This window comes from Neovison vison, chromosome 3 (genome assembly GCF_020171115.1).
Source record: "Neovison vison isolate M4711 chromosome 3, ASM_NN_V1, whole genome shotgun sequence".
In the NCBI taxonomy this organism is placed as follows: Eukaryota; Metazoa; Chordata; class Mammalia; order Carnivora; family Mustelidae; genus Neogale; species Neogale vison.
In genome coordinates this window covers 136688540-136702135 of record NC_058093.1, presented here as the reverse complement: position 1 = coordinate 136702135, position 13596 = coordinate 136688540, and the positions used below count along the sequence as shown (strand labels likewise).

At 48.1% G+C, this 13596-nt stretch overlaps 1 protein-coding gene across 1 annotated transcript in view; it reads right to left on the bottom strand.

Moving 5' to 3' along the window:
• KDSR (3-ketodihydrosphingosine reductase) overlaps positions 1-13596 on the bottom strand; it is a 35953-nt gene that overhangs the window by 13939 nt on the left and 8418 nt on the right. Inside the window, exons 4-6 of the mRNA XM_044242853.1 lie at positions 10092-10157; positions 9816-9911; positions 2721-2912 (exon numbers count right to left, since the gene is read on the bottom strand). Coding sequence (XP_044098788.1) covers positions 2721-2912; positions 9816-9911; positions 10092-10157 — 354 coding nt within the window. The remainder of the gene's footprint in view (positions 1-2720; positions 2913-9815; positions 9912-10091; positions 10158-13596) is intronic.

Sequence of the window (13596 nt, the reverse complement as noted above, 5' to 3'; positions counted from 1 at the left end):
GGAGAGAGGAGCAGAGCTGTGGAGGCAAAGTTCCAGAAGGTCAGCTTCAGCTTCCTTTTCACACTGTGGGAAAAGATGGCCTTGGAGGGAAGCTTTTACCTGGTCTCTGCTACTACATCTTTGGCTGTGACCCATGTCAGGGACGCCTGGGTGACTCAGTCTGCTAAGCATCTGCCTTCAGCTCAGGTCATGATTCCAGGGTCCTGGGATCAAGTCCCACCTCGGGCTCCCTGCTGAGTGGGGAGCCTGCCTTTCCCTCTACCTCTGTGCTGTCTCTCTCTCTCAAATAAATAAAATCTTAAAAAAAAAAAAATCTGCTTTCCAAAAAAATTACCTTTTAGAATCTTTAAATCCTACATTTATATCTGAAAGACTGAGTTAAAGAAAAAAAAGAAAGACCAAAAAATACAAAAAAGCATTCTTTCAAACTTATTCATTGTACACAAAACATTTCTAGGGTCTTACTTTAGTTTGTGGGCAAAGGATGGGGTTGACAGGAAGGCTTAAGAGTTAATTAAACCAGAAAGGATTATCAAAAAGTACTTAGAGCCTGAGCAATTCTATATAAGGTCTGTTTCATGCCCAGAAAACACAACCACCCTGGCAAAGTCAATGGAATTAGCCAGGTTTCCAAAACCAGCACCGTACGTTTGTAGGGAAACAATGGTTTTGATGCAAGTCTGCTATGAATAAAACTGGATTTTGATTATTGAATTTATTTCCCTCGTGGTACATGTTAATTTTATTTTGTGTTTACACGGGGACATTTTTCATGGAGTCTAAATATGGAACAAAGTCAAGCAGCCTTCAAGTTCAAACTAGCTACGAGCAGCGTGTGAATCACACTTGTCCCAAAGAGGCTTTGGGGACTCTACTAGCAACTCACTTCCTTTCCCTCTTCTTTAGGAACATCCCATTCTACCCGAAGTGAAACCAGGCCACCCAGATTTCACACTTTGCCCTCAATGAGCAAACCCTGGAGAAGCTCTGCAAGACAAGACTTAGGAACAAAAAGCCTTAATAAGCAGATTTTTCATTTCTAAAATAGTCGTTTCCTTAGCAGGTGTCTGAGACCAAAGTGAACGGCTGAGACAACTAGCCAGATGAATCCAGCAACTTCTGACCTGAAGTATAGACACATCAGCTACCATGGCAGACAGGCAGAGGACTTGGGCGAGGCAAGGACTTTGTTACTATTTTTATTGCAAAATAACGGTGCCACTTTGAGCAATTCCATGAACTACTGAAAATTCTGTGTTCTTGTATCTATAAGGTAGCATAACCACGTCTGCCCACATACCTCACAGAACTGTTCTAGAAATCAAGTGGTTATTTGCAAAGGGACTTTCAAAAGAAATACTGATATTCTTGTTTTGAAATTTCACAACCACACGGGCCTCATTAGCTAAACATTATAATGCCCTATATACTCTTAATACTTAAGAGTATTAAGCCATTTAATAAAAAGGAAATTGGGGGCTGGTTCCGCTTTGATGAACCCGGCAGAGTCGATCAGTCCCTAAGAGGCACATCAGGATTGTGTCACTGACTGGACAGCTCATCTGTACTACATCTGTCCCACAGCTGGGCAGTGTGGTCTGTCATATACCATCAAGGACTCTCCTGGGGATTTTCTAAATCAGGGGTCAGCAAACTATGGCCTGTGGGACAAATCTGGCCCTCCACTTGTTTTTAAAAACAAAGTTTTATTGGCACACAGCCGTAACTGTACATTCACCTATCACACACGGCTGCTTTCCTGCTCTCACAGTGGGTTGGAGTAGTTGCAAGAGACACCATCTACCCCTCAAAGGCTAAAATACTTATAAGCTGGCCCTGACAGAAAAAAATTTGCTAACTCCTAATATAAATCAGTAAACACAATCCCCAAATCACACTCTTACTGCAAGAAGGTTGATCACAATGAATTCTCTTCTGGGCTCTTAACACGATGTGGCGTTATTTTAATCTATCTCACAAGAGAATTTTACCTTGCCTTTTCAGTGTGTGACTTAGGATGGGTATGTGTCCCCAGGCGTCCCCACTTGACAACAATGCAGAAGTCTGCCTCACACAAGCGAGGTTGTGTGAAGGTTGTCACATCATGACAAGCACTTATTTGGATGTTAAGCCTCTTTCACAACATGCTCTATTAACTGGGAAAATAAAAAGCACTCGCTCTCATCAGTATTTGTTTAAGACAGTAAGATGTAAGAGAGAGAGAGAGCCAAATGATATTTTTAGTCCAACTCTCTTGTTTTTCAGAAAAGGAAGCAGACCAAGTTAAATGATTTGTCTAAATGCTGAGAGCTAGACTGTAGCGGATTTAAGCTTCTCCCTCAAACACATGCTACGTTCATTATTCAGTCATTAAGGACACATCTTTTTGTTACAGAAACACCGCCAGAGAATAAAGTATCTGGTTAACCTGATGCATATTCACACGGAATGAGGCCAAAAATACTGTGTAAACAGTAGTACTTTGTGTATTAAATGAAGCAAGTGAAACATCTCACGCCCATTTTGCTTCTATCATTATCCTCATGTGATGAAAAACGCTACCTGCAGAACGCAAGGGTTGGGCTGACTACCCTTCACTGACGTCAAGTCTACAAATGTCTGAGTTGAGGCAACGGCGTGTGTAAAGCGGCTACAAACCGAAGGGGACCACGCGCCCCTGAGCTGGGAGACCGACACGGGAAACTGAGCACAGTGCTTACCTCCATCTGCAAAGCTTCAGCCAGTCCCCTGATGGCAAACTTGGAGGACGAGTAGGCCGTGAAGCCGAATAACCCCAGCTGTCCCGCCTGGGAGGAGACGAAGACGATCCTGCCCACGCGGCGCTCCTTCATGGTGGTGATCACGGCGCGGCTGGGGTACACGCTGCCTAGGTAGTTGACGCTCATGAGTCGCTGCAAGGAACAAAGAGCCGCGCGGCAGGTGAGCAAGGGCCAAGGCTCAAGGCTGCGCTTCATGGGGCTTCTATCCACTCTCCCGCTCTGAGTTCTGCAGCGGAGCCCGAGTGACTGGGAGCCGGTGGATGTGCGGAGGGAAGGGATGAAGCCATGAGCCTGTAAATGAGCCGGGATGCCCGTGACCTGCCCTCGGAAGCCTGTCTCAGTCTAGTCCGCTATTCTCACCATGACCGCAGGGATGTCTTTGCTGAAAACCGGTCAGGAGTAGTTTTCTCCTTACCAAAAGTACACTATGTCTTGAGGGTAATACTTTTTGAAAGACAGTCTTAGGAAAAAGCCCCCAAATGTTTCCTATCCTACTAGAAGATCACAGAAAGATCACAAAGAGACTAGGAGAGTGATTAACAGCACTGACGGGTTTGAAGCCTTGGCTTGACCGTTTCCTACCTATTTGGTGATGAAGAAAGTCAGACATGCTACTTAGTTCTGCAGCTGAACCCAGGCCTCACACTCGTACTCGCTCAGAGGGCTGTTGCGAGAACTGGACGAGGAAACACAAGTCAAGGAGAGCACAGCCCCGGGGCTGCAGTGAGCGCGTGACCAGCACTGGCTCTTGGGCTATGGTGGCTAAGAGCACACGTAGGTACCAAGAGTCTATTTTCCTTCATCCTAGGAACTCTTAAAAACCTTACATTTTAACTTGGAAGTCTAAAAGTACTTGCATCAAAATGACTCTATATTAAAAGTCCTGGAAAAATACTAGCTCTATCAGCCTGTGTAACCAAATATTGCGGAACCCCGAGTCAGCCACGGAATGTTAAGTCTACAGAAGTTACGTGGCTTTTAGAGATGGTGACCAGAAACACCAGGAGGATGGGGAAATAGTTATTCCGCAAGTTTACAAAAGTGGAGGGCATACAATACTGTATTTACACTGGGACTATAGCCAATTCAAATATTAAATAAAAGTACGAGCACACGGGTACCAAACACAGGAAGTACAGAAAACGGTAAGTGATTGTGGGGTGCCTGGGAGGTGTAGGCGGTTGAGAGTCTGACTCTTGATTTTGGCCCAGGTCATGATCTCGTGGGTCCTGATCTCAGACTCAAGACAGGCTCCGGGCTCAGTAGGGAGTCTGCTGGAGATTCTCTCTCTCTCTCAGTCTCCCTCTACCCCTCCCCAAACTCATGTGCACGCTTTCTCTCTCTCCTCTCTCTCTAATAAATAAATAAAGGAAATTTGTAAGTGATTGTGTTAGGATGCTGGGATTTCCCATCTTTCCCAAAATGTCTTTTGATATCATCACATTATTTTCATAATAAAAATGCTCTAAAAAAGTACTGAAAAAAGAAGGCATGCTGAACCCAAGTGTTAACCTCCGCTCCCTTCAGAGACCCCACTAAAATCTTGGTGAAAAGATAACAAATTTTTTAAACGCCAACAACCCACAGAAGCATAGACAACAGGAAAAGAAAGAACAGCGAGAACATTTTGGAAGCTGAAAAAGAGAATGGTGGGCGACAACGAGCGTAGCAGACAGCCGAATGCTAAGCAAGGAACAGAGGAACTGAGAGGGGGCCTGCACAGAGAAGCCCCACAGGCCTGAGCAGCACCAGAAGCACCTCTGGGGGCAGGAGGTGAGGCATGGGGCTAAAACCCAGGTGTATCAGCTAAAAATCTGTTTACTTATTTATTTGTTTTTATTATTTTCTTCTGAGAGAAAGAGAGAGCATGCGGGCCTACATGAGTGGAGCGGGGGAGGGGCAGAGGGAGAGAGAGAGACTCAAACAGACTCCACACCCAGCTCAGAGCCCGACCCGGGGCTCGATCTCAAAACCCTGAGATTGTGACCGGAGCCTACATCAAGAGTTGAACGCTTAACCAACTGAGCCACCCAGACACCCCTAAAAGTCTATTTAAAACATAGTCAGACAGATCCACAATTATAATCCAAGATTTCAATACCCCTCCTTCAGTAACTGTAAGAATAAGGGGACACAAAACCAGTCAGGACATGGAAGGCCTGAACAACATTTCCGCCAACCAGACCCAAAAGACACTGGAGAACACTCCGCCCGAGAAACAGCAGATACATGGTCTTCCCACGTGCACAGCCACAGGAGAGGCTGCATGTTGGGCCAAAAGCAAGTCTCAACAAATCTTAAAGGAGTCAAGTCACACAAGTATGTCCACTAGCCACAATGGAATTAAATCAGGAATCAGCAAGGAAGTGATTTTAGGAAAATCTCCCAAATATTCAGGAACTAAATAACACACTTTTAGACCATCCAAGGGTCAAAGCAAAAATGAAAAGAGAAATGATAAAGTATCTGTAACTGAACTGACGTGAAAACACAACATATGAGAATGTGTGGGACGCTGCCTTAGCATCACTGAGCTGGAATCTGTAGCATGGGTCACTGCATTTGAAGAGGGAAGGGGCCTCAAATGCATGACCTCAGCTTCCACCTAAAAAACTACAAAAAGAAGAGCAAATTAAAACAAAAGTAAGCCGAAAAAAGGAAATCACAAAAATAAGAGAGGGAATAAAAGAAAAAGAAAAGAGAAAGACAACAGAAAATTAATATGACCAAAAGCTGTTTATTGAGAAGAGCCATGAAATTAATAAATATCAAGTCCTGCTGGTTGGGAAAGATAAAACACACAACTATCAATATCAAGAACCAGAAAGGTGGGGCACCTGGGTGGCTCAGTCTGCCTCCGGCTCAGGTCATGATCCCAGAGTCCTGGGACTGAGCCCTGCATCAGGCTCTCTGCTTGGTGGGGAGCATGTTTCTCCCTTTCCCTCTGCCTGCCGCTCTGCCTAACTGTCTCTCTCTATCTCAAATAAATAAATAAAATCTTAAAAAAAAATAAAAAACGGGAGAGGTGCTATCACTACAAACTCTAAGGGGATGAGAAGGGAATATGATGAACAGCTTGGTGCCTATCAATTCAATGACCTGGATGAAATGGACAAATTCCTTGAAAGCCACAAGCTACCAAAGGTCACTCAAGAAAGAAATAGAAAGGAAGATAAAAATGCAGAGGCACCTGGGTGGCTCAGTCTGTTAAGCGTCTGACTCTCGGATCATGAGATCCAGCCCCACATCAAGTTCTGCCCTCAGCAGGAGTCTTCTTGGATATTCTCTCCCTCTGCCCTTTCTCCCACTCCTTCTCTCTCCCTCTCTCTCATTCAAATAAGTATTTAAAATCTTAAAAAAAAAAAAAAAAGATACAAATGTAGCCCTACATCTATTAAAGACATTGAATTACAGTTAGAAAACTTTCCATAGAGATAAGGTAAGATAAGGCTTCACTAAATTCTAGCAAATTCTAGCAAACATTTAAGGAAGGATAGCATCAATTCTATACAAATCCTTCCAGAAAACTGAAGAGGAGGGACTATTTTCCTACTTATGCAAGATGCAAGCATTACCTTTACACAAAAATCAGAAAATAACAATACAAGAAAAGAAAACTCCAACTAATATCCCTCAAGAACACAGAAGGGATTAATAGCCAAGTGGGGTCGAGCCCAGGAATGCAAGGCTGGTTTAACATTGGAAATTAATCAGTATAATTCACCATATCAACTAAAAAAAGAACTCTGTGATCATCCCAATAAATGCAGAAAAAGCACCTGACAAAATTCAACCTCCATTCCTTATAAAAATTCTCTCAGCTGGGGCACCTGGGTGGCTTAGTCGGTTAAGCATCCAACTCTTGATTTTGGCTCAGGTCATGATCTCAGGGTCCTGGGATCCGGCCCCATGTTGGGCCCTGCACTGGGTGTGGAGTGTGCTTAAGATTCTCTCCCTCTCCCTCTCTCTCTGCCCCTCCCCACCCCCGACTTGTGCATGTTCTCTCAAAAACACACAAACAAAAAACACAACCAAAAACCAAAAAGCTCTCAGTAAACTTGGAATTGAAGTTTCTCAACTTGGTACAGGGCATCGGTCCAAACACAACAAAAGAGAACAGAACTACAAAACATCATACTTAATGGCAAAAAAGATGTTTTCTCCCAAGATCAGGAACACCACAAGCATGTCTGCTCTCACCACTTCTACTCTGTGCCGGACGTTCTCGCTGGTACAACAAGGGTGCCCAGATGGGAACGGGAAAAGTAAAACTAACGCAGATGACACGATCTTAAATGCAGAAAATCTAGACCAGAATTACTGTGAGCACTAGAATTAATCATGGACTTTAGCAAGGCTGCAAGATCAACACACAAAAATCAATTGAATTTCTCTACATTAGCAATGAACACTCAGAAACTAACATCAAAAATACCATTTCTAATGGCATCAGAAAATGGGAAATACAGAAAAATGAGGTGCAAGACCCATACTCTGAAAACCACAGAAGACTGCTGAGAGAAATGAAAGAAAATTGAGATAAATGGAGACATATACCACGTTCGGAGGTTAAAAGGCTTGATATTGTTAAGAATCAGCTCTCCCCACGTGAATTCATAGAGGCAATGTCATCCCAATCAAAAAGTGAAAATAATTATCACTAACAACCACAGGGAGATAAAACAGGATATTGCTCTAAGAATCCACGAAGAAAACTATTAAACAGGAAAATTAAGAGAGGTGCCCCGGTGCTCCCCAAGACCACCTCCAGTTTGAGTGACTCCCAGGGCGGCCTCCTGGACGCCACACCTCGTCGTACCCAGGACTCAGATTTATGGCAGCCAGAGGGCACGAAGCACAATCAGCAAGGGCAAGAGGCACCAGGGTCAGAGTCCAGAGGAAGCAGGCACGAGTTTCCAAGAGGCCTCTCCCCGGGGAGCCACGCGGCACGTGCTGAGGTCCCCCAGCTGTGAGCTGTGACCCCACAGTCAACCATCCTGTGCAGGGAACCCTTGTGCTGGGGACCCTGTGAGTCTCAGTCGAGTTCAAACGAGATAAGCAACCAAAACAACACAATCAAGTCAAAAAATAAGAGAGAATTCATGTTACATAAACAGGTAAGCATGTCTCCAGAAAATGCATCAGACCTGGCAGTGTGGGTTCCGGCAGGACTTCTGGACGAGGAGCCTTGACCAAAACGCTGCGGGACCGACACATACAAGGGGGGAAAGCAAGGCGGGGGGCAGGTGTGGGCCAGACAGAGGGACGCCCCGAGTACAGTGGCCTGATGCCTGCATTCAGGGCAGTTGGGAAGAGGCCTTGTCACTGGGACAGAGGCCATAGGCTTTGGGTTACCAAAGTCTGGGTCTCCCTGGGGCAGGACCACTTCCAACAGCCCCTCGTGTGCCCCTCTCCACCCCCCGCCCCCTCATTCCGAGTTTACCCCCAAATGCCGCCACGTCACCACCCCCCGCCCGGCCTCTGACACCGCCTTCCCAGCGCCCTGCCACAGCCGGCACAGAGAGCCTCTCAACACCGGGACACACCATGCCTGGCAGGGCTCAGGCCTCTTCAAGGGTTTTGGACTAAAAGCCAAATTCCCCGTGGTGGCCTTCAAGGGCCCAGGCCTTCTGGCCCCTGCTCCGCCCCACCACGCTCCAGAAGCTGACCCCTCACCCCCCAGCCCTCCTCAGCCTCCTCCTCCTCCTCCTCCTCCTCCTCCTCCACCACCACCACCACCACCACCACCACCACCGCCCCCCCGCCCCATACCGGCCTCCTGGTGAGCTCACCGCCCACACTCGGTCAGGGGGAGTCCGCGCATTCCCCCTCCGTTAGCTGCTCTCTCTGTCTCCTACACACACACAAGCACACAGTCCTTCACGCACACACACTCACTCACGCTCACACCGTCCACACACCCTCCCACACACCCGACGGCGCGGGCCACCTCCGCAGTGTCCGCCGTCCTCCCCAGCCGACTGCACCCAGCTGCGGGAACCGGCCCCCCTCGCCCCGATAACCTGCGGTCAAGGCGAGCGGCCCCGACCACCGCCTTTCATGCCGAGTTGATAAAGGGGCCGGCCGACACTCGGGCCCCAGATAAGGCGGCCCTCGGCTCCCAGCTGCCTCTGGACGCTCCCGACCGGGCTTTAAATCGGAGAGTTCACAGCGCCTCCCCAGCCCCCCAGAAGCTCCCCCAGTGCCCTCCTCCGCAAACGTGACCTTCGCGGAGTAAAACATCCAAATCCACTACCGCGGATCATGAAGGAAAAGACAGTTGAGGCAACATCCACTAAAAAACTCTCCTGGACTCTAGAAGGACTGCACAACTGCTGTCCACTTACTGAGAGCTGACAGAGATTACTAAGAGACGGTCCCTGGCAAATCTGTTTAAAAATACAAACCAAAATAGGATGGGTTGTCTTTTCGTCTTGACTTCGCAACCCCAAAGAGTCTGCTCTTAAACTTTGCTGGCTTACCGCTGTTCCAAACCCCGATGGCTGAGGTGAGAATCCAGCATCTCTCGGCTCACAGAGAACCTCTTGCAGAGAGGCCCGCGGTGAATGGTCACCGTGATGCAGGTCAGGCTGGGGGTCGTACAGCCGGGTGGACCAAGGTCCAGAGACACGTCAAAGCTCTTAAGTTTGGATGGTCATGGCGCTGGGATCAAAACCTTGTCCAACCTTCCCCCAGCCTTCTAAAGCTTCTAGAAAATCCAAATGCATTTTATCTGTTTCAGTTGCAAAGCCTTCTCCTGTGGCCCTGCTCTGCTTGGAGCGTATGAGTTGCCCGATGAGCAAAAAGCACGTGGCGGGGCGCCTGGGTGGCTCAGTGGGTTAAGCCTCTGCCTTCGGCTCAGGTCATGGTCTCAGGGTCCTGGGATCGAGCCCCACATCCGGGTCTCTGCTTAGCAGGGAGCCTGCTTCCCTTCCTCTCTCTCTGCCTGCCTCTCTGCCTGCTTGTGATCTCTGTCTGTCAAATAAAGAAATAAAACTTAAAAAAAAAAAAAAAAAAAAGCAAATGGCTACTTACCTCAAAAGTACTAACTTCAAGATCTTCAAATTTTCCCGAAAGTGACATTCCCGCACAGTTCACCAGCATGTCTACTGGGCCCAGTTTCTCCTGTGCCTGGAAAAATTTATGAGAGCAGGCGTGAAGTAAAAGAAGAGAAGAATCACTTTGTAGCACATCAATGACAACAACTATCAAAGTGCCAGAGATGCTCGTCAGTTCCCAGCCACACACCAGGACGGGAAGAACCAACTGAAAGGCAAGTGAATGAGTTCCAGCTATAGCCCAACCTCTTACTTGTTTTATGACGTTCTCTACTTGGCTGTAGTCTTGAGAAACGTCAACGGATATACAAAGCACCACCTGTTAGGAAGAGAAAAAAAAAAAATGATCAAAGCCACGCAGGTGTCTGAAAGGAATTTTTAAAGAATTTTTTTAACGTAAAGGCAATTCTTTCCAATAGCTGGGAAGTCTGCCTCTGTAGGCACAGATTGCGCGGTTGGAAATCTGCTGACAGCGCAACTGTGGAGCCTAATTTTCTTGGCAGTTTTCACAGAAAACTCTCTTGCGCAAACTCAAAAACATGTCTTAAGAAATGTGGGTCAAAGTACATGCTTTCGGGCGTAAGATAAGTAAGTCCCGGGGGTCTCATGGACAGAACACTGACTGCCAACAGGAACGACTCTAGTGTGTACGTGAGGTCCCCAGAAGAGCAGCTCTTAGGTGCTCTCGACACGCACGCGAAGGAACCGCGTGAGGTGACGGGTGTGTGCATCAACTTGCCGGGGCAAGCGTTTCACGACGCCAACGTGCATCAGGTCGTCACACTGTGCCCCTTAAGTGCATACAATTTTTATCAGTTTCACCCGGAAACAGAAAGGAAAAGAAATGTAGAACGCTCCTCGGGGCATGCCTCTGATCTGCAGTGACTGAAGCAGCTCTGCGACCAGCTGCGGCCCGCCGTGGAGGGAGGCCTGGGCCACGAGGAGGTAAGCGGAACCCTGCGGGCAGGGACATGTTCCGTGTCTGGATGTCAGCGCCACTTTTACACACGTATACATCTGTCAAAAGCCATCGAACTGTACTCTTCACATGGATGTGGTTTACTGGACATCAATTACAGCTCCGGCCGTTAAAAAGAGCACATAAATTACATAAAGAATAAATAAAGTGTATATGAATTGCATCTCAAGCTGTTAACATCTAAGGTCGTTAAAAATAAAAACGATAAATCTAATAAATCAGCTCAAAAAAATACTCCCCTTGGAGCAGTCCCCGAGCTCCGATGGCCCTGTTGGGGCTCCACTTCGTCGGGGGGGAATAGAGACCAGCAAACACCACCTACTCGCAGAAGCCCCCTTACTTTGAGTCTGAGCCCAGTGACTTTATCTTTCAAGGCCAAGGGTCCCTCGGGGCTTGTGGGAGCTTGAGGTGCCTGACTTTGGACGGGCCGCCCACTCCCAGGGGTCACCAATCAAGCCCCAGAGCCCACCCAGTCCGAATGGGGCCACGCACAGGGGTTCCAGTACAGACAGACGCCAGGAAGAGCCCAGCCCGGGCTGGCCACGGAAAACAGTTCCGTTCAGTCTTTGGAAAGGAAGAAGGGAAGGAAGGGAAGAAGGAAGGGGGAGGAAAAAAAGCACTTATTTCCGTGCTTACTTGGACAAAAATTGATAAAATAGCAGTTCAAAATACTAATGAGGACTAACAATGAGCTATTGTTTTAATTTCCCTTTTTGGATAACGTTTTCAAATCCAGAGCTTAGCCTCTGACATCGGAATGTTCTGTGTTCCAAGGGGGGGTCGCGGAGAGAAGCAGAAAGGCATTTCTCCACTTCTCAGTCTTTCCGTGAGTTCTTCTGGGTGGAGACTGGCCGCCAAGCTGGGGGACAGACAGAAGGACTGTGCACAGGAGGGCACGTCCACACGTCCACTTCCACTCACGCGCCCGTGCGTGGCTGCTAGTTGAAGGGGGTGTGCGGTGCGGGAGAAGGGGCTGGCATAGGTACAGGCGCAGGCCTGGCAGGCCTGGGTTCCAGTCCTGCCCCTTCACCCACTAGCTGGGCGGGACCCGAGGAGGCGGCGCTGGCCTCACCTGCTCCGGCCAGGGTGTCAGAAGCTAGTGACCACAAAGCTCCCTTCCAGCTCTGAAAAGACACGACGCAAAGAATAAAGCCACGACACAAGGGGGCTGCCCGACAACCTGATGCGGCGGGCAGGAAGTCTTATCTGATGCAGGAAGGAGCGCCATCCAAAGGAGCTAAATCCCTAAGGAAAGGAAACGACCCCCTTCGCAAATGTGACCTGGAATATTCCAGAGGCGCTGCCCTTGGGTTTTATTCCTGTAACCAGGATTTTTATATGAGGCTTTTTATACAGTATTAGATCATTTACTATAAATAAAAGCTAACCCACAGATAAGCAAAATTTAAAAAAAAAGGGGGGGGTTCACAAATCACCAGGAAAAACGTGTCCCCGCGGCTCTGCTTGTGCTAAGCTGTGCAGCGAAGCCCTTCTGGCCCGGCCCAGCCCATCCTCCCTTTCCCTGACGGAGGTGCCAGGAACTTGCCACATGACCTCAAGCCTTCTGATGGCTGAGGCGGGGGCGGGAGTCGGGGCGAACGAGTCCAGGGCAGGGAGAGGCTGCTGACAGCAGGCCTGGCCTTCAGCCAGGAGCACGCGAGCGCCGCGCTTTGACGGGAGACGTCCTCCTCGATCAGAACTCACATGACTATGGAAAAAAAGAAAACGGGGAGATTTGCTGAGATGGCAGCTTTCCGAAGCTCTCGGGCTCCAGGGAAGGGGGCACAGAAGCCAAGGTACTGGGGAAGACGCCACACATGGACACGAGGCGATGCAGACGATGACCTCTACCTGCAGCACAGGGCGCCAAAGCAGAGGACACGGCGGCGGCACCGCCTGGGGGACGACTGCGGACCAGTGGGTCCCTAGACTGCTACGGCAGTTACAAAAGGCAAGGCTGATTTATTTTTCTTGACGTGGAAAGAGCTCTCACGTATTTTGGAGGGGGAAAAAGAGGCTACTAAAACTACAGTGTGGGGCACGGGGTGGCTCAGTAGGCTAGGCGTCTGACTCTTGCTTTTGGCTCAGGTCAGGATCGCGGGGTGTCGGGTGGTGGGATCGAGCCCTGCACCCGGCTCTGCATTCACTTTATGTGGAGTCTGCTTGAGAGTCTTTCCCTCTCCCTCCCCTCTGCTCCTCCCCTGAGCTCACACAGACACTCTTTCTCTCAAATTATGAAGTATTTTTTAAAAAATAATTTTAAAATTTCAAAAAAATACAGTGAAATACCATTTAAAACCCATCCGAAAGGCAAAAATTAGTAAGCCTGCCAATACCAAGTGTTGGCAAGGATGTGAGGCAACAGGAGGCCTGGAGCACTACGGGTGGGCGTGCGCCCACTCCGCTGAAGCGGAAGATGCGTGTGCGCTGTAACTCTACCTCCACAATTCCATTTCCAGACACAGACATCCTTGCACACACGCACAGAGACATGGAGAAAAACTTCAGTAACAGCAAGATGTAAAACTAACCAAAAAGCTGGAAACAAAACATCCACCAACAGTAGAACTGATGAACAACAGGTCTTCTAAATATATCCAGGAAAATGTTACATAGCAGTAAAAAATGGATAAACTAAGACTTTATGCAACAATGCAGAAATATCTCTAAAGCAGTCTCTAGGGAAGAAATCAAGTTGCACAAAAATACTTAGAGAATGACGTCCTACAAATCTACAGAGGCAGAAAGCAGATTAGGGATTGCCTGGGGCTGGGGGGTC